The 23,992-nt window shown below is 38.0% G+C and overlaps 1 protein-coding gene across 26 annotated transcripts in view; it reads right to left on the bottom strand.

Annotated features, from left to right (window-relative positions):
* Positions 1–23,992, bottom strand: part of DMD (dystrophin) — a 1,854,857-nt gene that overhangs the window by 874,406 nt on the left and 956,459 nt on the right. For 25 of the 26 annotated variants that reach the window (XR_010919130.1, XR_010919131.1, XM_067545076.1 and 22 more), the window contains one exon: positions 2,592–2,742. Coding sequence is in view for 24 of the 26 variants with exons in the window: in XM_067545076.1 (XP_067401177.1) it covers positions 2,592–2,742 (151 nt within the window). In the remaining 2 variants the exon portion in view is untranslated. Of the gene's footprint in view, positions 1–2,591; positions 2,743–10,654; positions 10,733–23,992 lie in introns of those variants that run through there. The other variant, XM_067545094.1, reaches the window with a different exon arrangement.

The raw sequence follows: 23,992 nt of genomic DNA on the forward strand, positions 1-23,992 counted from the left end.
ATTTGACATCTGGGTTAACAATGGACTATTTCATGACATAAAAAATAATTATATAAATAGGTTTTGCATAAGTAGTGTCATGTGTTTAGTGAATAATTGCTGTATAACAAGACTACACTATAGCATGTAGCAAAATTCAACAATACAGACAACAGTAAATTCACCAGAAATAATGCAATCGCCTACTGACTCATGTCAACTACTGTATTGCCTCCCATAGCTGTGTAGTTGACTTACATTATTGTATATTAAAATTTGCTCACTGTATTTATTAATATATTAAACACAGAAATCTAAAAAAATAGTTAATTTTTTTTAGTATCACATTTCTGCACATTTTATGCAGCTTGCATAAAATACAATTTCTTGCTCTGAATATCAGGTCATACATCTGTTCATGAACACATTTTTCAAACAAATCCTGTTACTTTTGAATATGACTCACTAAGCAATGTGATCTCATAAAAATGACAACAAAAACACCAAGATGCTAATTTAATAAGAGTCAGAATGTTCAGATCTTTTAACTGCTTAACCTAAAGGAGATTATATCTCTCCTGTCAACTTCACAAGTGCTGGCTAATCCCGTCCAAAAATCATTCTTATAAAAATAGTATTTCCCCTTGCTCTGCACCATCAGCATATGCTGTTGGTGATGTATCGGCACATGGCCAACAAAGTGACTAAGAACCAGTTAATTAAATGATAGAGCTATTTCTTAGAATTTATATGCAAACGAAAAATTAATCTGAACTGCCAGATTGCCTTTTTTCCCCTCAAACTAACATTTTAAATATTTGTTTAAGACCCTCAATAGCCTCTAGCTCTATCTTCCTCTCACCCCATCTTAGTATTAATGGACAATTGCTTTAAAAAGGGCAGATAGAAATGCATAGGTTCCGCACATTTATGAACAAAAATGGATGAAAGTTAGATGTGAAGGAGGTTAAGGTGGTTGGAAACACAGGAGTATTCCTTTTAGAGAGAATCTGAATGGACTAATTTTATATCTGTTGGATGGCCCGCTAACAAGTGTGTACTTGTTTATAAATGGAATGCATGATAGATTTGCAGATCATCTCAAACTCATACTCAAAAAAGCTTTCCATCACTCCTCCCCGCCATGTGTTTTGTACATAAAACGTGTATGTTAAAGAAACTATTTTAAAGAATGTTTTGGAGAGTTTAAAAGAAAGAGGGAAACTATTTTTGTACCACTAACTGTAAAGCCAGGGGATTTTGTTAATATTAAGGGCCAGATACTTAGCTAATAAACATTTCCACTGAGCTCAGGAGAACTGCTATATGTGTATTTACACCAGACAAGGATCTGGTCCTTAGAGTCCAAACGTGCAGGCATCAGAAGGAGAGAAATATTAAAGTGAATAAATATAAAACACTTCTGAAAAATTACCAAAGATAGCTTTTGTAGACATCAAAATGTCATTACATTTAAATGGCAATTATTTTAGGCTCTCTCATGACTAGGAGAAGGTGTTGTTCATTCCACTGGGAATCCCCTCACCCCAGTGGCATAAAACTCATGTTTCTAGCCCTGCAGGAATATGTAGTGTTGAAACTTAATGCTATGACATTTTTATGTTGCTAGATCAGAAATGCATTTTGCCTGTCTCTGGGCATCAGTCAAGGGTAATTTTCTTTTGGGCAAGGTAGGAGGGGGAAAGAAGAGGAAGAACCATTTCTTCCTCAGATTGATTTTACTTTAAATTACTGTGTTTCATGCTGTTCAAGGGGATGGAATATGTCATGGGAGAATTAGGGGTCAGCAAGTAGGCAGTCAGGCACAAGGGTGCAAACAATGAAATTTGACATAGTTCTGCTCTTTACCACATGGATATCACCTCTACATATGTAGTATATAAACAAATAACTGAAATAGGTTTAAGATCAGAAGGTGGAGCACTGAACCATCTGCAAGCACCAACTGCCTACACAGCTAAAAGTGTGCCCCCTTTTGCATATACATTTCAACATATCTGATTTTTTTTTTTTTTTTTTTTTGCTTATGAAGCTAATAGAAAGAGCTTGCATTGTGAAGAGTGTACATTGGAACTGGACATATGAGAACTGAATGGCAATGTTGTCATTATGCAATTGACAAGAAACATCTTGGATGTTCTTTTTATTACAAAATAAAAGAGGATGGCATAGGCAACACAGGTTAAGTTAGTGGAACCTCTCTTCATGAATCAAGTTTCTTCCACAAAAGTATGATAATAAAGCATCCCCCACAAGCAAAGTTGATCTCCCAGAGCATTGGTCTCCTCTTATGCTGAACATACAAATCACTTGGAAAGGAATGGGCATTGTGTGCCCGGAATTAGTAAAGAAAGACCACATCTTTAACTACAGAAATGTTACCTGGTTGCACCTTATTCCAATGTTAATTTTATTTTTAAATGTATTTTCAACTAATATCTTGGGGAAAATAATATTTGTTAGAGAAGAAAAGTTGAATGAGAAAACATTTGAAAAACATCGTACAAAAATACCACTCAGGCATCCACACTATATACACATTAAACTATAAAGGTATGGTACTGTGTAGAAATGAGTCAAATAAAACTTACCTTGAGATACTGCTTAATTTTGGCATGATCCAGGTCCCTGGTACCTGTCTGTGCTCTAGCCAGATTCTGTTCTGCTTCATTTAGCCACTGGCTAAAGTTCTTCATGTCATGGTGGAAACACTGCCACTTCTTCACAGATCTGTCAAACCGTCTACAGGTGGAAATGGAAACCAAATAACTATATTTTAGTATGTTATATAACTAGAAAGAGACCATTCAAAAGTTTTTAATGTTTCTGGAGTCAACTGATTTGAGTTTGATGTTTCTGTGTGCTTGACATTTTTAATACCTTCATGAAAAGAAAACAGTATAGAACTTCTAAGCAGTCACCAGATTACTGAGCATGTAAGTCACGGGGCAATGTCGTATCCATTTTTGCTTCTTTTTTTCTTAAATGTTGTAAATGAATTTCATGCTTATGAAAGGTGTTCCACTGACACATTTGAAAATGTGAAGTCCTGTGCTAATCCACAGAATTGGTACAATACTTGCAGAAACAGTGCAACCTGCCATACCACGCTGCCAACGTGGCTTGATATTGGCATGAAGGAAATACCATTACGTGTAAAAGGTTCAGTTCAATTCCCATGTCCAATCAGTCCTTAGTCCACCTGCTGAAGCTGCCCACAAGGATACCAATGCCAATTGTGGTGGTGCTTGTGGGTTGTACTGAGTCTACCAACCCATTTAAATATACCAGGTCACCAAATAGCTACAAAGGCCTGAGATTGATTTGAATTGGCATCCTGCAAATTAAAGTGTCCTGAGGCACTCATCCCTTTCCCCACCCCCATGCAGCCCCAGACTCTTTTAATTTTAGTTAGAGGTCTTTTCTTTTGGAAGGAAGCTACAGATTGACGTTAGATTGACCATGAAACCTGTGGAAAAAGTTGCATTTATTATAAAACCTGCCCTAGTCAGACACTATCCACCCCCAAATATCCCAAATGAACAGAGTACAATTCTGCTCTACTTTTCTCTCTGACAAAGGATGTATGTTTTTTGGGTTTGTTTTTTTTTTTAACAGGAACTTCTGTGGAGTAATAATACTCTGTCATATTGATTTGGATACAGTGGTGAATGAGGACAGACACAAGGATGGATTTTAAGCAGCAGGCTGCAACTTCATTAAACTTCACAAAGGGGAAGGATGCTACCCACCTTGTCACTCATACTCTCCAATCCCAGGCATTTTAAGTGGGTCCAGTGAGGGAGTTTCAGGGCTCCTGCCATATAACCCATACCTTGGGTTCAACTCCTCAGCCTACTCACTCATCTGAGTCAAACCCCCCCCCCCCACACACACACACACAAAAGGGCAGGGGAACCTTGGCCTGCAAAGCCCAAAAAGTCTCCCCCTACCCTGTGAGAAAAAGGCCCATCAGTACATTGCCAGGTCTTTTAATTCTGGGATTTGTTCTTTTTAACCACAATGGAAACCAGAAACGCCCCAGGTTTATGCCAATTTGGAAACCAAGAATTGCTTCCTAATCTCAAAACGGGTGACTGGTCCGACCTCCAGCATGCACACTTCATAGCTCCGAAGCTACTAATACGTGGTGGGGGGGTGGAGCTATCTGAAACAGAACATGAGGCAGATCCCCGTGGCCCAGGCTAGGCTATACATTAATGAAAGGAAAGAGCAAGGAATCAATCCGTGCCCTTCCTCCCCTAGCTGGTCAATAAAAGGATAGAGACTCTGGATGGGGAGAGACCACCCCTGCATCCCCCACCCCCGAAGGTGCTATCCTCCCTTTTTCTACTGTGGACTGTCCCAATCACTGCAGGTTCCATCATGTATTCCAACCATTGCCAGAGGTGGGTGACATATGATTAACTTGTTCTTCAGTTAAACTGATTTAAAAACATTTCAGTTAGAACCAACTGTAGAAAACAACCTAAAATCAACTTATGTAAAAATAAAAGTGTGACAGACCTGTCATTGTGGTTGAAATAAAAATAAAATATTTTAAAAATAAAAAATGGGGTGCTGCATACCTAGCAATTGTGAAAATAAATGCCATAGTATGTGTAATCGACAACCTACAGTCTTACTTTATATCAAACTATATCAGTATTTCTAGGACCCAGAAGGGAATAATGAAATCTTGATTTAGCCTAGAGTCATCTGACATACCTTCTGTCTTGAGATCTGCTTCCTTTAGCTGCAGAATTAAGTTAAAAAAAACTAAAAACAAAAAAACCCACAAACGCTACACGGGCAGATTTTTTTGTTTTGTTTAAAAATAACAGCAATTAGGACCAAAGTTCTCAAGAGTTAAGAATAAAAGAATGGCCACCCTGGTTAAACCAATGGTCCAGCTAGCCCAGAATATTGTCTTCTGACAGTGGCTGGTGCCAGATGGTTCACAGGGAGTGATCAGAATAGGGTAATTTATCTCATGATCCATCCTCTGTCATCCAGTCCCAGAGTGTAGGAGTTAGAGGTTTAGGGACCCCAGTGCATGGGGTTGAGTCCCTGATTATCTTGCCTAGTAGCCACTGATGGTCCTATTGTCCATGAACTCAACTAATCCTTTTTTGAACCCAGTTATACTTTCGGCCTTCACATCCCCTGGCAATGAATTCCACAGGTTGACTGTGCATCGTGTGAAGAAGTACTTCCTTATGTTTGTTTTAAACCTATTGCCTATTAATTTCAGAGGGTGACCCATTTTTTATATTGTGAGAAAGGGTAAATAACAGTTCCTTATTCACTTTTCCCACACCATTCATGATTTTATAGACCTCTCTCATATTCCCACTTGGTCACCTCTTCTACAAACTGAGTAGTCCCGGTCTTTCTAATCTCTCCTTATTTGGAAGCTATTCCATACCCCTAATACATTTTTGTTGCCCTTCTCTGTACTTTTTCCAATTTTAATACAGCTTTTTTGAGGTGGGATGACCAAAACTGCATGCAGTATTCAAGGTATAGGTGTACTATGGATTTATATAGTGGCATTATGATATTTTCTGTTGTATTATGGATCCTAACACTCAGCTGCTTTTTTTTTTTTCCCTCTGTTGCTGCACATTGAATAGATGTTTTCAGAGAACTATCCACAATGACTTCAAGAGTTCTTTTCTGAGTAGTAACAGCTAATTTAGACACCATCATTTTACATGTATAGTTGGGATTATGTTTCCCAATGTGCATTACTTTGCATTTATCAACATTAAATTTCATCTGCCATTTTGTTGCCCAGTCACCCAGTTTTGTGAGATTCTTTGCAAATCGTTGCAGTCTGCTTTGGACTTAACTATCTGGAATAATTTCACATCATCTGCAAACTTTGCCACCTCATCTTTATCAGTTTTTTTCAGATAACGTATGAATATGTTGAACAACACCGGTCTCAATACAGATCCTTGAGAGACCCCACTATTTACCTCTCTCAACTATTAATATTTACCATTTATTTCTATCCTTTGTTTCCTACTCTTTATATCCTATCTTCCATTACTGATCCATGACAGGACCTTCCTCTTATCCAATAATGGCTTACTTTGCTTAAGAGTCTTTGGTGAGGGACCTTGTCAAAAGCTTCCTGAAAGTCCAAGTATACTATATCCACTGGATCACCCTTGTCCACGTGTTTGTTGAACCCTCAAAAATTGTAATAGTTTGGTGAGGCATAATTTCCCTTTACAAAAGCTGTGTTGACTTTTCCCCAACATATCATGCTCACCTCTGTTTGTGATAATTCTGTTATTTTCTTAGCTATCCTCCAGTCATCTGGTACAGAGGCTTAAGTGATAGATTACACACCTTAGTAGTTCTGCAATTTCACATCTTAGTTCCTTCAGAAATCTTTAGTAAATATCATCTGGTCCTGGTGACTTATTACTGTTTAATTTCAGTTTGTTCCAAAACCTCTTTTTGCTGACACTTGAATCTGGGACATTTCCTCAGATTTGTCATCCAAAATGAATGGGTCATGTGTGGGAATCTCACACTCTCTGCAGTGAAGACGGATACAAAGAACTAATTTAGCTTCTCGCCAATGGCCTTGTCTTCCTTGAGTTTTCTTTTAGCATCTCAATCCATGAGATAGCCCCATTGATTGTTTGGAAGGCTTCCTGCTTTTGATGTATTTATTTAAAAAAAAAAAAAAAATGCTAGTTTCATGTCTTTTGCTAGCTGCTCTCCAGATTATATTTTTGACCTACCTAATTATACTTTTACAGTCGACTTGCCAGAGTTCATGCTCCTTTAGATTTTCCTCAGTGGTTGTGGTTTAAAGCTATAGAACTTCCCAAAGCACAGTTATGGTATAGTGTTTGGAAACAATTCTTGATTTGGATATTTGTTAAGTGTGATACTTAGTGAGAGATTTCTTGGGATGTTTTGTTAGATATGCCATTGTTAAATATGCAACTGTTATTTTGTTTAATAATCCCTCTTTTGTGGGTTATAATAGATTTTAGGATATACTTAAAGGATAATTAAAAGTGTGTTCAATTATTTGAGAAGGAAATAGTTTATCTGCAGAGATAAACTATCAGCTTGAATGCCAAGTAATTTCTCTCAGCACGTAAATCAGATTATTCCAAGGAACATGGGCCACCCCTCCTATTATGATTCCGATCTTTCTTTTTGGAAGAAAAAGGAATTTCCCTCTCTCCCTCTTTGGCATGACCCTCTTCAGGTGGTAGTTTGGCTCCAACTGGCTTACTGAATCTTTTCACTGCTCGAGTGACCAGGGACCTAGGGTGAAGTCCTTACCCCATTTAAGTCAGTGGGAAAATTTCTATTGACTAGAATGAAGCCAAGATTTCAACCTTATAATGGAGCCTTTCCAAGGCCTGTCAATTAACAAAAAGGGGAATATAACCTGTGACTTTTGCTTTTAACAATTTCCTAAAAGTTATGACAGAAGTCATCATGACAAAATCACTGCCCTTTTCATTTGTGTTATGTAGCACAGGCTCATCCAGATATCTTGTTTCCTAACAAACCTTGCAGCACCACCCAGTAACAGAATATTGCACTGTTTAAAATTGAAAATTGTATTTGAATGGCAAATTTACATTTTGTAAAAGGACTGGTATTTTTAATTAATTATTAAAATATATTGACTAAATATTAACTCCTTAATGGAGACATACAAAATGTTTTAATAATCAAGTACATATTTATGCGTCTTACCCTAACAAATGGAAATCTTGATTCACATGTAACCTGCCACCTAGAGTATAAAAGTTAATACACATTTCTTCTGGTCCAACTGGTTAAAGGAGTCATGTTTCTCCCAGAATAAAGTTACTCTTCTCAGCCTGAACAAGTTTGTCAGCCTCTTAAATGTGCATTTAAATGTGCATCTTTCTCTGTGCATTGGCTAACTGAAGCTTCAAGAGGGAGGCAGGAGTGGGCAGATATGAATTCAGAATACCTCCTCTTAAAGTTTTAGCACTCATTGCTCATGACTATTGGGAAAAAAAAAAAACACATTGTTATCCCACTGTAATCAGAATAAAAGTTAAAGTGAAAACTATGGTGCAGGAATAACAGTCTGTCAAAATTTATTGGCAGTCAAAATGCACTTTTTTTTTGGTTAATTGTGTGGTTAGATCTCTTAAAATATCTGTAACATCACCACCATGCAAGTGAAAAACAACCTGGGGTTGTTACTTGATTCATGCACCATATATTTTATCCCTAATATATGATGCTGTTCTAAACATCTTTTAGAGCATTTTTAAAAAAAGACCATGCCACAGTTATTTAAAAAAGAAAAAAGATCCCCTTCCTTTACATTTTCAATGCTGTTACCACAACTTGAAAATGTCAACAATTAAACTAGATTTACATAAAAACCCATTATATTTGACTGCATTTTCCTTCCCGGAGTAATACTGGTAACTGTTAGATCTCAAAAGCAGCATGGTTCAGTGGTCAGAACACAGGATTGGCAGCCAGAAACTCAAATTCTAATACTGAGTTGGCTACCTGTCTTGCACATGCCCTTGTATCAAATCAATAAGCTTCACTGTACCTCAGATTTCTCATCTATTAAAATCTATATACTCATCTATAAAATGAGTATAACTTACTTACTTCTCAGTTTTACCAAGAGGCTTAATATTTGTAAAGGTTTTTCAATACACAAAGTGCTAATTACTATTTTTTTCTAGGAAATTATAGAAATATTGACTACTTCATCTTATTCTCTGCTGGCCTCAATCTCCAAAATAAAATTTATTTTCCAATCCATTTGATCCCTTTGCATTTGGCAGACATTTGACCAGATGGTGGGGAAACTGGGTGGTAGTCAGGGGCCTTGGAGGAATTCCCTTTCCCACCTTTTGTCCTATATGTCTCTTCCTGGCTGTTTCCAGCCGGGAGAGCAGTAATGACTTAAGAGGAAGGATCAAAGTAGCCTTCAAAAGGTAAAAGGAGCCACAGCATGAAAATCCTGCAGGACTGCAGGCAAGCATAGCAGAGGTATGCAGATGTACCACACGAGTAAGGGCTTCTGTTTTCAGTTTTTACTGTAAAAATCCTGGGTTTTTCCAAAGCTATTTGTTTTTATTACTGATTTTCACTTAGATTTTGGGTGAAATACAAATACCACACAAATACATGAAAATACTGATTATGTTAAGAAAATGTCAGACATAACATTAGGTAGGTGTGTTTATGTTAATAATGAATTAGTCCACATATAAATGCAAGGTTGTCTGTTAAAGTAAGACAATGTAGTGAAAGATGATCGCATGGGCATGCATGAGTATGTACACATACTGGTAATGTACAATTCATTAAATAAACCACAGCATTAAACAGCTTTTACTTTCAGAAACCTTACTTTTCTCTTTTTGTTGCTTTTACTGTCCTGTCATCCCAATATTAACCCGAGTATTTTTACTCCCAAAAAACTGTTAGTTTTTTGTACCAGTTTCCCCACTGTTTTTAATTTTTTTTGTAATAAGTACTAATAAATTCCTGGGAAATTTTAAACAAAATAACCAAAAATGAAGGGCCATAAACATGAGATATACGACATCAGACAAAAATGCATCAAGAATCCACAAGTGTGAAACAAATGGGTATTCCTAACTAGTTTTTCCTATCACATGCACAGTCACACAGGAAGGTAGACTTCAAAAATATGCTTAAAACAAAGGCCTCAATGAACTGAACTCAGCCTCACTCTTTTGGTTAATTCTCTTGTTGATGCCCTGCATCATTATTTGCATCCAAATGAAGATAAAAATGTCACTGAAAGAACTGCTGAGAGAACGTGCAACATAATTGGCGTTGAGGCACAAAAGCAGGAGGGGGGCTTTTCCCCCCCACTCTTCACACATCACTGGAGTACTAAAATAAATATTTAGACAAGATGATGTTTAAGCAAAATTGGAATTGCAATTCCTTGATAGTGCAATATGCTTTTCACTTGGAATAAAATTCTAAACTGTAATTCACACACATCCTTTCATCTGAGGGCACTAATGGTGGGTTTGTGGTGTAAATTTGATGTTTCATTATTAAGGTTCCTAACCTGCAAAGAGATACACAAGCCTGGATTTCTAAGGGACTCCACATAAGAGTCGGAGTCTGTGCTTGCAGATGTCTTCTCTGAGATTGGAGCAAGTCATGGCAGAAAATGCAAAAGCCAAAATTTTAGTTTAAATAAAGAAAGATGTATCGGCAAAAATTCTCAGAAGTCTTACTCAGTAGCACACTGGCCCATGTTACATAATGTGGCAGACAGCCGGCTTCCCTCTAGTGGGTCTTGCACTTTACTCCTCGTAGTGGGCCAGGGAGTTGCCCGTTACCCCGGCTTCCCTGGGGAGTGGGGGAAGGACCTGGGCCCACCTGCTCCTCCAGGTCCCAGCCCAGGGGCCCTGTGAGTAGCAGCTGTGAGCTGCTGGAACTGTATTTGCAGCTGCAGTCTTTTTCCCCTGGGTTACTTTCCCCCCTTTCAGTCCTTCTGGCCACTCTGGCCCTGTTTTCCTTGTTGCCCCAAACTGGGCTTCCTGACCCAGGCCCCTGTGCCTGGGGAAGGGTTTCATTCTGGCCAGGGGCAGGCTCCCCCCTATCCTGAGGTCAGTACCTTGCTTAGGGCTCCTCCGTACTTCCACTACTCTCCAGTTTGCCCCTCAGTTCCTCACAGCACATCTACTTCCTCCAGCTTGTGCCCTGTTTCTCTGGAGCAGTGGGCTTTTAACAGGCAGCTGGCTGGGCCTTAATTGGCCTCAGCTGCTCCTGATTGCCCCCTCCTGACTCTGGCTAGGCTGCAGGGAATAAAGCCCTGATCATTCCGGGGCTTATATACCTCCCTTCGCATACTCTCCTGCTGCCCTCTGCCCTTGCTATATCACAATAACTAGTTATAAAACTTCCTAAAAGTCATGATTAGTGTCATGGAAATTATGTCTGTGAGAAACATACAGCTTTATTCATTGTATTGCAAAAATATTCAGCACACTTTATTCCTATACTGCCTTTAAACAATGTGCTGTAGGATTATGCTAATATTAACCTAAAAATTATGCAATTTTGTCAACTTGATTCAGCACAATTAGCACCTTGTAAGAAATATACAAAACTTCAAAGTGGTATAAATAATTCTATATTAGCATGCTACAGTGTTAGCTTTAATACTTAAGGCCATTCTGACAGATGATAAAATATGAAAACTTGTTTTTACCAAGGTACCTTCTAAAATTAAGGCACTTCAATAAAAAATAGCTAACCCATTTTCATAGGAATTAATGTTATTTTTCTTCTTCACAGAACTTACATCTTTTGAGTGTTTAATTTATACTAATTTACATATCTGCTCTATATATGGGTCAAATGGAGACGATTTAGTGTTAGACTCCACTATGTCTAGATTCTGGAACAATATCCTACCCCGAAAGTACCCTAAGGAAGTATTAGATGGGAAAAAAGTATACACAATAAGCAGCAATGTAAGTATATATCAGAATTATTAACTTTTTGCAAAAAACAATGTTTATGCATTTATTATTTTTGGAGATATTAAAATAATAAACACATTTGAGATGCAGTTTATGGAACTATGCGGTACAATTTAATAAAAATTAAATTATTAATAAAACATCAATTGATCACTATCATGGGGTCATAATCCTATGGTTTTTTGATACCAGGGAAAACAGGGCAACTCCAACCCAGACTACTGCATTGGTACAGGGCCTGATTTTGGTAATCCAAGATGAAGGACAGGCTGATCTGTCAAATATTTCTGTCATCCCGAGATGATTTCCTCTTTCCCCACAACCACCATTTTCTCCCAACAATGCTTTCAAAAGGTTTGTATAACCACTTTAAGAGGGAGAGTAAAGCTCTCATAGGTTGGAAAAAAGACACAGTCCCTGGATTCTGTCCTATGAACGGAAACTAAAGAGATGAGAAAATATATTGGCATTTGTGATGCTGGCAGACCAGGTGCCAGCTCATGCCACAGCCCCACAGCTCACTGAATGCTTATAAATGCATAGCCAAGCCAATTCACTTGTATATTACTTAATAAATCTTTAGTTAGTTTACTATAAAATTGGTCACCAGTGTCCTCTCTGGAGTAGATCTAGGGTACCAATTGATCTGAGTTAAGTGACTGGTCTCTTGGGACAGGAAGCAATATAAATGTGGTGTGATTTTTTATGTAAGTGACCTTTTATCACTAAATCCAGTTTGTCTGGGTGGCAATATAGATTGGAGAGTCTAAGGGGACTGCTTGTGACTCCATGGTAAGAATGGTAAAATGATCCAGAAGTTCACATTTATCACTGGCTTGGTAAAATCTATTTATAGAACACACCACCAGTTTAAGTGTGTTTGCCCTGTTTTCTCATAGTCTGCCCAAAAGTAGGCATTCATACTTGTGAGCCACTCCAGACAGCATGACGGTATCATTATATCAGTGTAATTCCCCATGTGGACACTTATTCAGAATTAACAATGGACTTTTTTCATTTTAGCTTATGTTGCTTTGAAATCAGTTTAAGACACTGTTAATTCTGAATAAGAATGACCACACAGAGAGTTATAACTACAGCAGCATAATGATAGCAGTGTATTAATGCAAATAAATGTCTTCTTGTTAACAAGCCCCAAATCTCCAAAATGGTAAACAAACAGGTACTTAACTTTGGATATGTGAGTATTCCCACTAACTACAAAGTTAAACATGTGAAAAAGTGTTTGGAAGACTGCTAAGACTGCCCACAGACTGAATGAAAATGGTAAGAAGTGTTTTTAAATGCCTCTCTTCTCCAAAATGGAGACAAACTCCAAAATCCTTAGATCCCTTCTTTTGTCAAGGTAGAATCAAAACACAGGACCACATTCTGCAGTCTACTAGATGTATTTGATGTGATGAAAGTCGGGCAAAGTGGCTGATGCAGGAGAACTCTCCTCCAACAGAAAATTGGCAAAGGCACCTCCATCACCTTCTGCACCCCAACTCTTGGAAAAGGCAAGAAAGGGACATGTCCGGTATGGGGCATAGGTGGACCAAGAGGGAGGGAATGTGAGTAAGCAGAGTGAAGCTATGCCCCGTCCTCTACTCCCTAGGGAGGTAAACTTGTGCAGCCTTGAATCAAGGAGCTACAACCAGCTATCTGGAACTCCACACTATTTGAATCAAGACCACAGTCTAAGAGCTTTCTTGTTCCAGAAGGAAACAAAAACAGTCTTTAAATTCCTTCTTGCTCGAAAGGAAAAACAACAATAAAAACTAATAAAAAGGTTAAATGCACCTTTGATCCCCCCCCTCCCCCTTCCTGGTCTTCCTTGAGGACATCCTGCTTAGGTTGCTGGCTCCCAGCCATCACCTCTCTTCGGGGGAGACCTGTGTCTCTCCCTCTTCAGACCAGGGGATAGGCTTCCAGTCTCTCTGCACCTACAGTGGTTTCCCCAGCAGGACTGATTGGGCATCTAGTACCTGTTGTTAACATCTCACCAGTTACCAAACAACCTTCACAAAGCAAACTGCATTTATTTTTAAGGTAAAAATAATTACACAGAAAACATTAAAAACAATAAAAGAATCTACACAATTGCTATTCGTTTATTACAGATTACACCCAACTCCAATGCAGGGCTCTGGTAGAGGTCAGTTTTGCAAAACCCACAACAGACTGGACAGTTTAGCTGCTTTTTATACAGCTCAGGCCTGTGATCTCCAGCTTCCAGGAACAGGGTAATCACCAGTCTTTGGATCTAAACTCAGAACATAGTTCAAAGGACTGGGTCTTTGCATAAGTGGAGTTGTGTAATTTGCATTAACCACTCCCCAGAGATTCCCTGACATAACACCTATTGTCCCAAAATTTCATGGCTGTCTGGCACATTTAAATATAGGTTTGTTTTTGTTTTTAAACTGTTTACACTTCCCAGGACTTGTATTATTTTTGCACTGCCTGAAGAAACCCAAGGCCTGTAGAAATTCTGGAATAAGCGCTTTTTAGTGTTTTGTACACCAATGTGCTCTGAGAAGGGTATATCATGCCTCACACAGTGCTTCTTTGATATTGCCAATTGTCACTGTATTCCCCATGACTCAGCATCAGAGGAAAGCATCCACTCTCTATAGAGTAGCCCCTGATTCCAGATAAATCTTTCCAGGTGCCTGTGATGTCCTGCATCTTGAACGCAGGCATGGGAATCTCGAGACAGCTGCCACATCCTGGCTCCCACTCAGTGGCTACTGAAACCAGACAGGCTGGGACCCTATTAGGGCAATAACCCCAGCCAAGGTACCACCCACATGTGCTCTGATTGGAGTATCACCCAGCTCTGGTCCAGCTATGCTATTTAAGCCAGGAGGAGGAACTGGAAGTTTGTCCGAGCAACATGGTGATTTCCTGTTCTGGCTGCATTGGACTCTGCATGTGCCTGTCTTCTGCACCCAACCCTGTTCCTGGTTCCTGCTGTGCTCCTGCCTCACCCCAATTCCCACCATGCTCCGATTATAGGCTTGATCCTTGCCTCTCCTTCTGCCCTTATTCCTCACCTCCACTCTTCAGTGACCAGTCCTGGCTCCAACCCCGGCCTTCGATTCCTGGTTCCGACTCTGGATTGACCCCTGGCTCTGGAAACTAGCAATTGAGTGTGGTGCCCATTCCCCAGCCTGAATGCCTGCTCTGCCAGTAGACCTGACTCCTGCTCTGACCACTAGGCCAGACCACCTACATCCCAGTCCATAAGTGCACCCTCCTGTCAAGTTATGCTCCACCTACAATCCAGATTTTGGTTGTTATAATACAATGGAGGCAAGGAAAAAACTGACTGACATAGTTTTACAGAACTAAACCCTAGCCTCTTTTGTCCTTCACTACAGTTAACACAACAAGCATGTTCATTGGTAGTCCTTAAAGCTAAATTTTTCTAACAAGGTCTCTAAAACAATGCTCCTAAATGCACTTTTAAAGAATCTTGTTAAAAGAGACTGATTTTCAATGGCTGGATTTAGGTGCCTAACTTTAGTCAACAAAGTTGGAAAATTTTACCCTAATTCCATTTGTGTGCAAATCTTAGCCACATTGGGAGCAAGTTTGTTCTTTTTAATCACCCATTTTATTCAATAATGACACTCTTTCAAAATCTGATTCTGTAATTGCAATTCCTCAAAGTCTATTGCACAGGTGGAGTAAACCTTTACACATTTTTTAATACTACTACTGAAATAATACTATCGAATAATACTGCAGCTCATGGAAGCAACAAAAAAAACAACCCCCACAACAAAACATCATTTCATGATGCTGCAACAAATAATCTGTCATGATGGACCAGCTAAAAAGGTGGCCAAAACATTTAACACATTCTGCTACCTACAATATTAAATCAGTTAATATGCAAGCTCTTGAGATCTGATAACTTTACTTTGACCTATTTGCTGGCTTGAGAAAGGATTTGCTGTAAATTTATTAAATGGAACGGTTCAATGGACGCTGAATTTAGCTTCCATCTGCTATACATGGATATTACTTATTGAAAAAATGCACATTACATTTTTTCTATTAAGCAGATCATTGCCACAGGTATTGAAACTGCAACCCTATGCTGTCAAACTCAGGTATGCTAGCACTTTGGGACTATATGCTCGGACTATAACTGTGAAGGAACAAGTGTCACTACAGGTTTATGATGCAAAAATGTTGATTAACTGATGTCCAACAATGTACTGCCAATGACAGAACCTGGATTAGAGGCTTATGGAATTACTAAAACACATCAACAACTACAAAGAGGTTCAATGACCTTGCTTCTCAATGCCTACAGCTCATATTCAGAGCAGGCTGAAGTAGGCAGCCAAAAAAAAGCGGTACAATCCATTGCCTCAACAGTTACTCTGGCATAATTTGCTAGAGTTCACATTTTTCTGTACCCATTGCCTAGGACTGTGATCATGCAAAATCAAATACTCTCTCTGTACTGGAAAGAGGGGCACTACATTCATATAAATGAGTTAATTGCCTGGAGAGTGCTCAGTGTGGTAGTTCTGATCCTTACATCCTAAGTCACATTTTAACATGCCAAACTTAAGAGAAACACAGCATCTGCAGTGTCAATCAGTGTTCTACAGGCAGTGACAGATTTAAATACTTACGTGTAAGAAAACAAGTGTATGTCAGCTCTGGTTTTAGATAAGCAAATTCATCTGTAATCAAGTGCCAGAGAACAGTTAATTTATTTACAGAACATTGTCCTTTCCATTTTCTTTCATTGAGATAAATGATGGCATGCCTGGGATGATCATTTCTATACTGCTAAAATATTTCCCAGTTTGTAAATATCACAGCTATTACTTTTATACTGAGTGAGCTGTATTTTCAGTAGATAAGGATTTAACCTTTCAAAATTAAAATGTTCTTTTAAAAAATATATTTCTCCCCTCTCAGGGTAGAGATAGAGATATGCACCTTATTGAATTTAGCCTGGATACTAGGGCTTAGTCTACACTACATATTTATTTCAGTATAAATACATTGCTCAGAGGTGTGAAATATCCACAGCACTGAGAAATGTAGTTATATTGACCTTAGTCCCCTGTGTAGACAGTGCTATGTTGGAGGGAGAGCTTCTCCCGCTGACGTAGCTACCGGGTCTCATGGAGGTGGAGTTATAAAGCTGATGGGAGACCTTTGTACTATTGGCTTAGAAGAGTGTCTTCAGCAGCGTCTAAAGCTGCATCGGTGCAGCTGCACTGATGTAAATTGGTAGTGTAGACCTGCCCTAGTATTAAAAGCAGTTGTCACCTTTTCCATAGGGAGAACTTGGCTAAAGAGAACTTGGCTAACTGTGTAACTTTTATGGAAGAGAGTCACATAGCATAAACTCTCCAGCCCAAAAGCAAACACGAATGTCTTTGGTGATAAATTTACAGATTTCTCAATCTGAGAAAGATTAATTGTTAAAGACGACAAACCCCTAAGCAGACATTTTACATACAAAGCTCAGTTTATGATAGCCTACATCAATATTTCTATATATGTATAATAGACAAATATTAATAATGTTCTGAATTTGGATCATGGTGCAAATTGTAATAATATTTAGAATATACCAATACGCACGTATATTTATCACATATGTTACATCCAGGTCATAAATTGCAGAGCTGTGTTAAAAATTGCATTCTCTTTTGACCTATCAAATATCACCTTTGCTCAAGTCCAACTCCCCTGGACTACTTCTAAAATTCTAAAACAACCTTCTTGTTGTTTTAGGAACCTCTCTCTTTTCCTAACAAAGGTGGAATTTTGCTTTCTGTGCCCCACCATCTATCTCCCATTGTTCCCAGAGGGACTGAATGTACGTCTTTGCCTCCTGAGAACACTGGGAGCTCTATCTTCCCTGGTTTCACTCTCATTGAGAGCAAAGGGAGGTGGCAGCAGTTTGGATAGTAGGCAATTCTTCATGAATTTCTGTGAAGGAGAAAATTTTTATGCACCAGCCTCTGCTGATAAACTTACAGTTAGGAAAAGCAATGGCCAAAAAACCCCCCACATTACTCCTAAATATTTTCAAGAGTTACCTGTTTCACCAGAGCTACCCAAACATCCTTACATCTTCCATTTGGAGAAAGCATGGGTGGGAGGCAGGAAAAGGAGAAAGTAAAAAATCTGATATGTCTAAAAATCAGTTAAATCTCATCTGGGACTACAAAAACTCAAATGCCTTAATATAATGGTTTATTGCATGGTATCACTAGGGGGGCAGACTTAAAGTAGTAGTAATACTAAATATTTACATTATGGTAGTGCACAAAAGTCCCAGTAGGGTCTGGGTACCCATTGTGCTGTATGCTATATGAACATAGGAAAAAAGAGAGTCCCTGCTCAAGAGGACACCCTAACTGTACATTTCCATATTTTAAAACACAATTTTTAAGTTTCTTTTAAGTTTAAACTTAATTCTGAATTTCCAGGGTTTATAATACTTGGTTTGGGGATAATCACAACAGCCCTCTCATATATTTCTCTCTACATTACTGGTAAGTAATCTCAGCTCCCATATTTACATACGTTTTGTCTGTGAGTATATGTGAATATGCACCTGTCGGGAATGCAAAATGGATTTAAATGGATTATAATGAAACATGTTAATATTCCCACATTCCTAACATTTATTTTGAGTACCTAACCTCTTGGTTCTATACATTTGGTGGACTGCAGTGACTAAAACCCTCCTCAATCTGATCTTCCTGTCACACCTTATGGTATATATGAGTAAAACATACCATGCCACCTCTCTCTATTCTGTTAATACTCCTTATTTATTCATTACCCACTCTGCTGCACCACCCATAATACATATTTTTACTCTGTGGTAAAATGGAAGTAGTAAGCTGCCTATTTGTTTTCGTTAACAATCCTGAGGGATTTTATGACATAACATGAATTGAAAGAGAAACATTTTTCATTATTTTATGATCTGCACCTTCATTCTATCTAATTCTCTATTTCCATGATGTTAAAAAACAATTGACAGTTGCATATAGAACTGAAGCACAGGTTATCTAAAGCTTGTTAATAAAAAAACAAAAAAAAAACAAATGCAATCATATGAATCATCCATTGTCTCAAGTTTTTAAAGAACACAACTTGTATTTCTGAATCTTCCCTGGCTGCAGTCATGTGTGTCTCTGAAGAACACCATGGAAATTATCAGTTACCATGACAATGGTTTAAGCACCAGTGCACAATTAATGACCTATCATCAACAGATCACAATAGGGAGAATTGTGATCTCTTTCAGATCAGGGTTTATCTAATTATACGAAATATAAAACAGCATCCTACACTTTCCCTATATCATTTCAATGCTTTCTTTTTTTACTGTGACAGTCACCTCATAATGACACAATATGTTAAAAATTGTACCACTGAAGTCTAATCAGCTGGAGTGTCTAAAGCCTGAATACAAAAACAGCTCCAGAGGTCCATGATTTTAGAAGACACACAGGATGCTTACACAAGTGATCATTTACCAGCTACGCAATGCTGGAGCACAGAACACTCCAGTCACATTCCTTGGCCCACTAAAACACCAACTACATTGGGAACTGCAAAGCGTGGGGCGGGGTCAAGTTCTGTCTCTGCCAGTTTTATGCTGACTGTGGGCTCCCCAGCTCTTGAAAAATGTTAAGGCCATATATTATACAAATATCTCTATTCCCTTTAAGGTATGACAAAACTGTTTAGCAATGCTAAATAGTGGCATCAGAAAATGAGACTTTTAATTGCTCTTGAAAATGATAGGCATAACAGCAGTATATAATAGCGGTGGCCAAACCATGGCTCATGAGCAGCATGCAGCTCTTTTACAGTTAAAGTGTGGCTTGCAGAACCCCTTGTTCCCTCCTCTGTCCCCATCTCCACCTACCAGACTGGGAGGAGAGCTCAGAGCTTCTGCCCTGTGGCAAGGTGGTAGGGCTAGAGGATTCTGCTCAGCGGGAAGGACAGCCTCAGGGGGTCAGTAAGTTTGGCCACCCTTGGTATACAACTTACTGCCTATTTAAACACTAGTAGATCTATATCGTAAAATATACCCAGAACAAAGCTGTCATGCTCATTAAAAACCTTCTTATAGCCCACCTGAAGGGAAGTATATTAACCTGTAAGATTATGACAGACTTTTAATTAAAACGCTTTTTAAAAAAAAACTGTCATTTTAGGAAATTGATTTGAGATACAAAACTGAAATTAAATTAATATCACTATACCCTACTCTGTCAGTGAGACACTGGAAGTTTGGTTCTGCTCTTCTGAGAATAAAAAGCAGATGAAATTTCTAGAAAATGCATTATTTGCTATATTCCCTCCCACCAGAAAATATTTCTGAGGCTGGTAGAGATTGTTTGGATAAACATTTCATTGTATCTTCTTTATCTTCCAGATGAAACAGCTGGTTCAAAAATAATAGTATCTTTAGCACACTTGCGTTACTGGTTACTGAAACAGAAAAAAGCCACATCTGGAAAGTATAGTTTTCAGTACCAATGTAATGTCAATAAGAATTTACACAGGAGTAGCCCTGAACACTTAAGGTTACTACTGTAAGTATATAACCTCTCTATATGTAGTTGTCAAGGTATTTCTTACAGCAATGAATATTGCAGATAATGGGATAGCTTACTTTGTTTATCTTAGCATTGTTTTAAGGTTTACCAAAATATGGATACAGTCTAGTGCATAACCATTCAAACATAAAATGAGGTAATTATGCTTTTTTTTGGGTAGACTTTAAACAAATAATATAGCAAATGTTTGAATTCTGAGAAGAGTTCCTTTATAATCTTACAGTCTTTTGCTGTCTCATCTTCCAAATCTGTAGGAGATTGATAATGGCATTTTATAACATTTTCATTAATCATCATACAAATATTTTCCAAAATGTATGATTTGTTGGATATATCACGTAGAAATTGAAGCCAGGCTGTCCCGCATGCCTTTTACAGCAAGTGAATCATATTTTGTACATGGTGAGGATTTCAAATCTTGACAGAGCGTCAGGTTAATAGATTTTAGGAAGGTTGATAGAATTTATAAGTCATCTTGTAAGTTCCTTATTTATAAGCAACCTTTGTATGCTGGAGTGTCAGAATTACCAGGATTAGTGTTTAAATATTTAATGGACTATCTTAAAAAAAAAGTCCCAAAGCGCACCACTTAAGACCCCAGCCACTCTTAATTATAGCTTATGATAGCTCTGATAGCTGAAAGTTCTTATTTCATGAATAATAAAAGACAATTTGGCTATGGCATATAATTGTGTTATAGGTTATGCATAGTATTTGAAACAGTGTACAACTTTCTACAATTGTCAGTATCTAAAATTGTTGCTTATGTTCTCAATAATGTACTATGCAGGTCAAAAGAACTGACTGCACTGCAACTGCACAGCTGACTATGCTAAAGCTAGAAATATAACTACTTTTTCTCTTCAGGTAAAATGGTGCAATCTAAAGGGCTGACATTCTGAGCAAAGTGTCTATAAATGTTATTATGTGCCAAATACATGGTGTCCCATTATCTTTCAGGCTAATATAATATTATTCTAATGTGCACAATATGACCTTACAGAATTCACTTCTACATCACTAGCCTTCAGACATTTCTCCATGATAATGTGACTTTCTGCTCATACAGTCTTGTCCAAAATTCAGATAGATACAATTTGTGAATGAAAGAATTGTGTAATTCAAATCCACAAGGCAGTAACAGATTTTTGTTCTTTTAAAAATGATATCCCCTCCTACATCTTCTCATGCATATTGATTTTTTTTTTTTAATGAATGAAGCATACAGGACATCAAATTTGTTGTAAATTCTCTCCCCATAATGTGCAATTTAGAAACAGAGGGTTCAATTCAGAGAGGAGTCTAGTAAGTTTAAACTGGTTTGACATCTTTTGGCCTCCTCCTCTGTGTGTACCTTACACCAATATATACTTCCACTATACTGCCTAAAATTTCTTAATTTCATACTCGCTTACCCAAGTGTAACTTCATTCTCCACATTCACATCACCTTTGAATTTGTCCCAATGTTTCTAAATGTAAGGGAGTCTGAAGGATTCCAAGCCAGTGTAATTTACCCCTAAAGGGTGAGAACAATAGCTAACAAGAGGTATAGGGATGTTTAAGTTAAAGCTTACCCTCTGCTTTAACTTCTTTCAGCTCTCCTGCATGCAGGTTATACCATCATGGACGCCTTTAGACATTTGTGGGTAGGTGTGAGTAGGCATAAGGGAGCCCTAGAGGAATTCCAACTTTCATCCCCTTAATTTAGGGTGTCTTCAGTAGCAATATTGTGAACCCCATGAATTCAGCATTCACGAGACACCCACAATATCATGATTTTGTAAATATATGGCTCTTTTTATTTCATTTTAGGCTTCTGAGCCTTTGGAAAATGGTCTGGTCACATTTTCAGGGATTTTTCTCAATCACAAAGGCTTGGTTTTCACGTTAAAAAAAAAAAAAAAAAAAAAACTTCTTACCTAATCATGTGCCTTCAGGCACATCGCAAGACAATGTAGAGTCATGCTCATTAAGTGCATAATGCTGGGGGAGAACAACAGGGTGACCAATTTTATTAAAAGAGAAATTGCACCAAAAAGCAGATTGGGACTGAAACGGTTGCACATAGAAAGACCATAAAGGGGACAGAGATTCAACTGTCCCCATACCCATAACAATGAGACAGTCCTGGCCATGAAAAGCTTACAATGTAAGTAGACGAGCCAAGAAAAGGATGGAAAGGGAAACAAAGGCACAAAGTGATTTGCCCAAATCAGGGATAATTATAGATCCAAAAACGGAACTTAGATCACCTGACTCCCAGGCCAATATCTGATCCACAAGACTACAGGAGGAGAAGACGTTCTTGACTCAGCCATAAGTAATACACAAAAGTTGGTTCAAAAAGCAATTTTTGTTGTGCCTGCTTGTTTCAGGTCACATGGTGCACAAGCTCTTAGCTTAAATAAAAATAACTCTACTAAATTCAAAGCAAACCTTTGTGACCGGTTTCAGGTTGAAAAAAAAATCCCAGAAAAACTACCAAGTAATAAATGAAACCCTGTATCCTGCTCAGTAATCTGCAGGGATAATAAAGGAAGGAGTTCACTCAATTGAAGACTGTCACAAGGTTAAATTTTATGTTTCTGGCTTTACAACAAAAATCCACACAATTCTATGAAAGATCTCCTACCTCAAAATATGTTCTTCACTGTATGTACAATATAGAAGTTAAAGAGAACTCTGGCACTCAGGGATCATAGCAATGAAGCGGCATACAAAAGTTGAAGAGGGTTTGCTGACAAGGTATATTGATGATACAACTTACTTGTGGGAAAAAGAAGGCAAAATATTAATAGGACTCTACTACTATCTTGGTATGCAAACAGGAACAAATGATCATGGATTGTGGAACAGTTAAGTCAAAATCTTAAGGACAATCTTATATAATGTAAGAAAGGAACTCTTCATTTTAAAATGACCTTGCTCAGCTTTACAATAATTATGTCCACACTTTGAATTACCTTCCTCAAGAGAGCCGGATCTGTATTTGGTTTTATACCGTGATGTAATTTACATGTTTTAATTAAACCTACAGAACACAGAAATCATAGCAACATTACATATTTGTTTACTGGTTCATTTAAGCTTTGTACTGAGAAATTGGTTATTATTAATTAGGACGCTAATGTTAAATGTAAATATACTTGATTTGCCTATGATTTTAACACAATAACCTTTAAGCTCATATACACAGCATATTCCAAACACAAGAAATTATGGAGAATGGGAAAAGATGAGGCTGCCAATACATGGGTATTAATTCCCAGTTATTAAGTTTTTGAGTTGGGCATGTTTCTGTTTAATGGATAATTAAATATTAACTTAACTGTCAGATATATTAAAATAGACTTGAGGAACTGCCAGTGGTCTGCTAATTTTAATATAACCTGCCTGTCTGATAAAATAAGCTTGAACTATCTGTTTGTTGACAAAGTGAACAGCAATGTAATGCACTAGACTGTAGTTGTACTGTGTATTTCAATAACCTACGAAGTTTCATAATTTAAGACTTGGTACTGCATGGAGATCTAACATAGACATGAGGGTTTACAGACACGGATTCCTTTGAACATCAGGGTTCTGAAAATTTTATTTGAATATATACTCTGAGGCAGCATAGCAGAGCTCCCCGTTTCAATACACAATCAAATTACTTACCAGGCGTTTGGTTTGGAGGAATATGTAGTTAGAGTTGAGGTAAACAGGGGCATCGCCACTCCCTAGAGAAGCATGTCAGGATGGTGTAGCCTGCAGCACCATCAGTAAGGGAAAATGAAGGACCAGTATGGTTTTTTTGTTCATTTTAATTTTATGCAGGAATTGACATACA

Source organism: Emydura macquarii, unplaced genomic scaffold (genome assembly GCF_026122565.2).
Source record: "Emydura macquarii macquarii isolate MOO-44397 ecotype Brisbane River unplaced genomic scaffold, CSIRO-AGI_Emac_v2 contig_1043, whole genome shotgun sequence".
In the NCBI taxonomy this organism is placed as follows: Eukaryota; Metazoa; Chordata; order Testudines; family Chelidae; genus Emydura; species Emydura macquarii.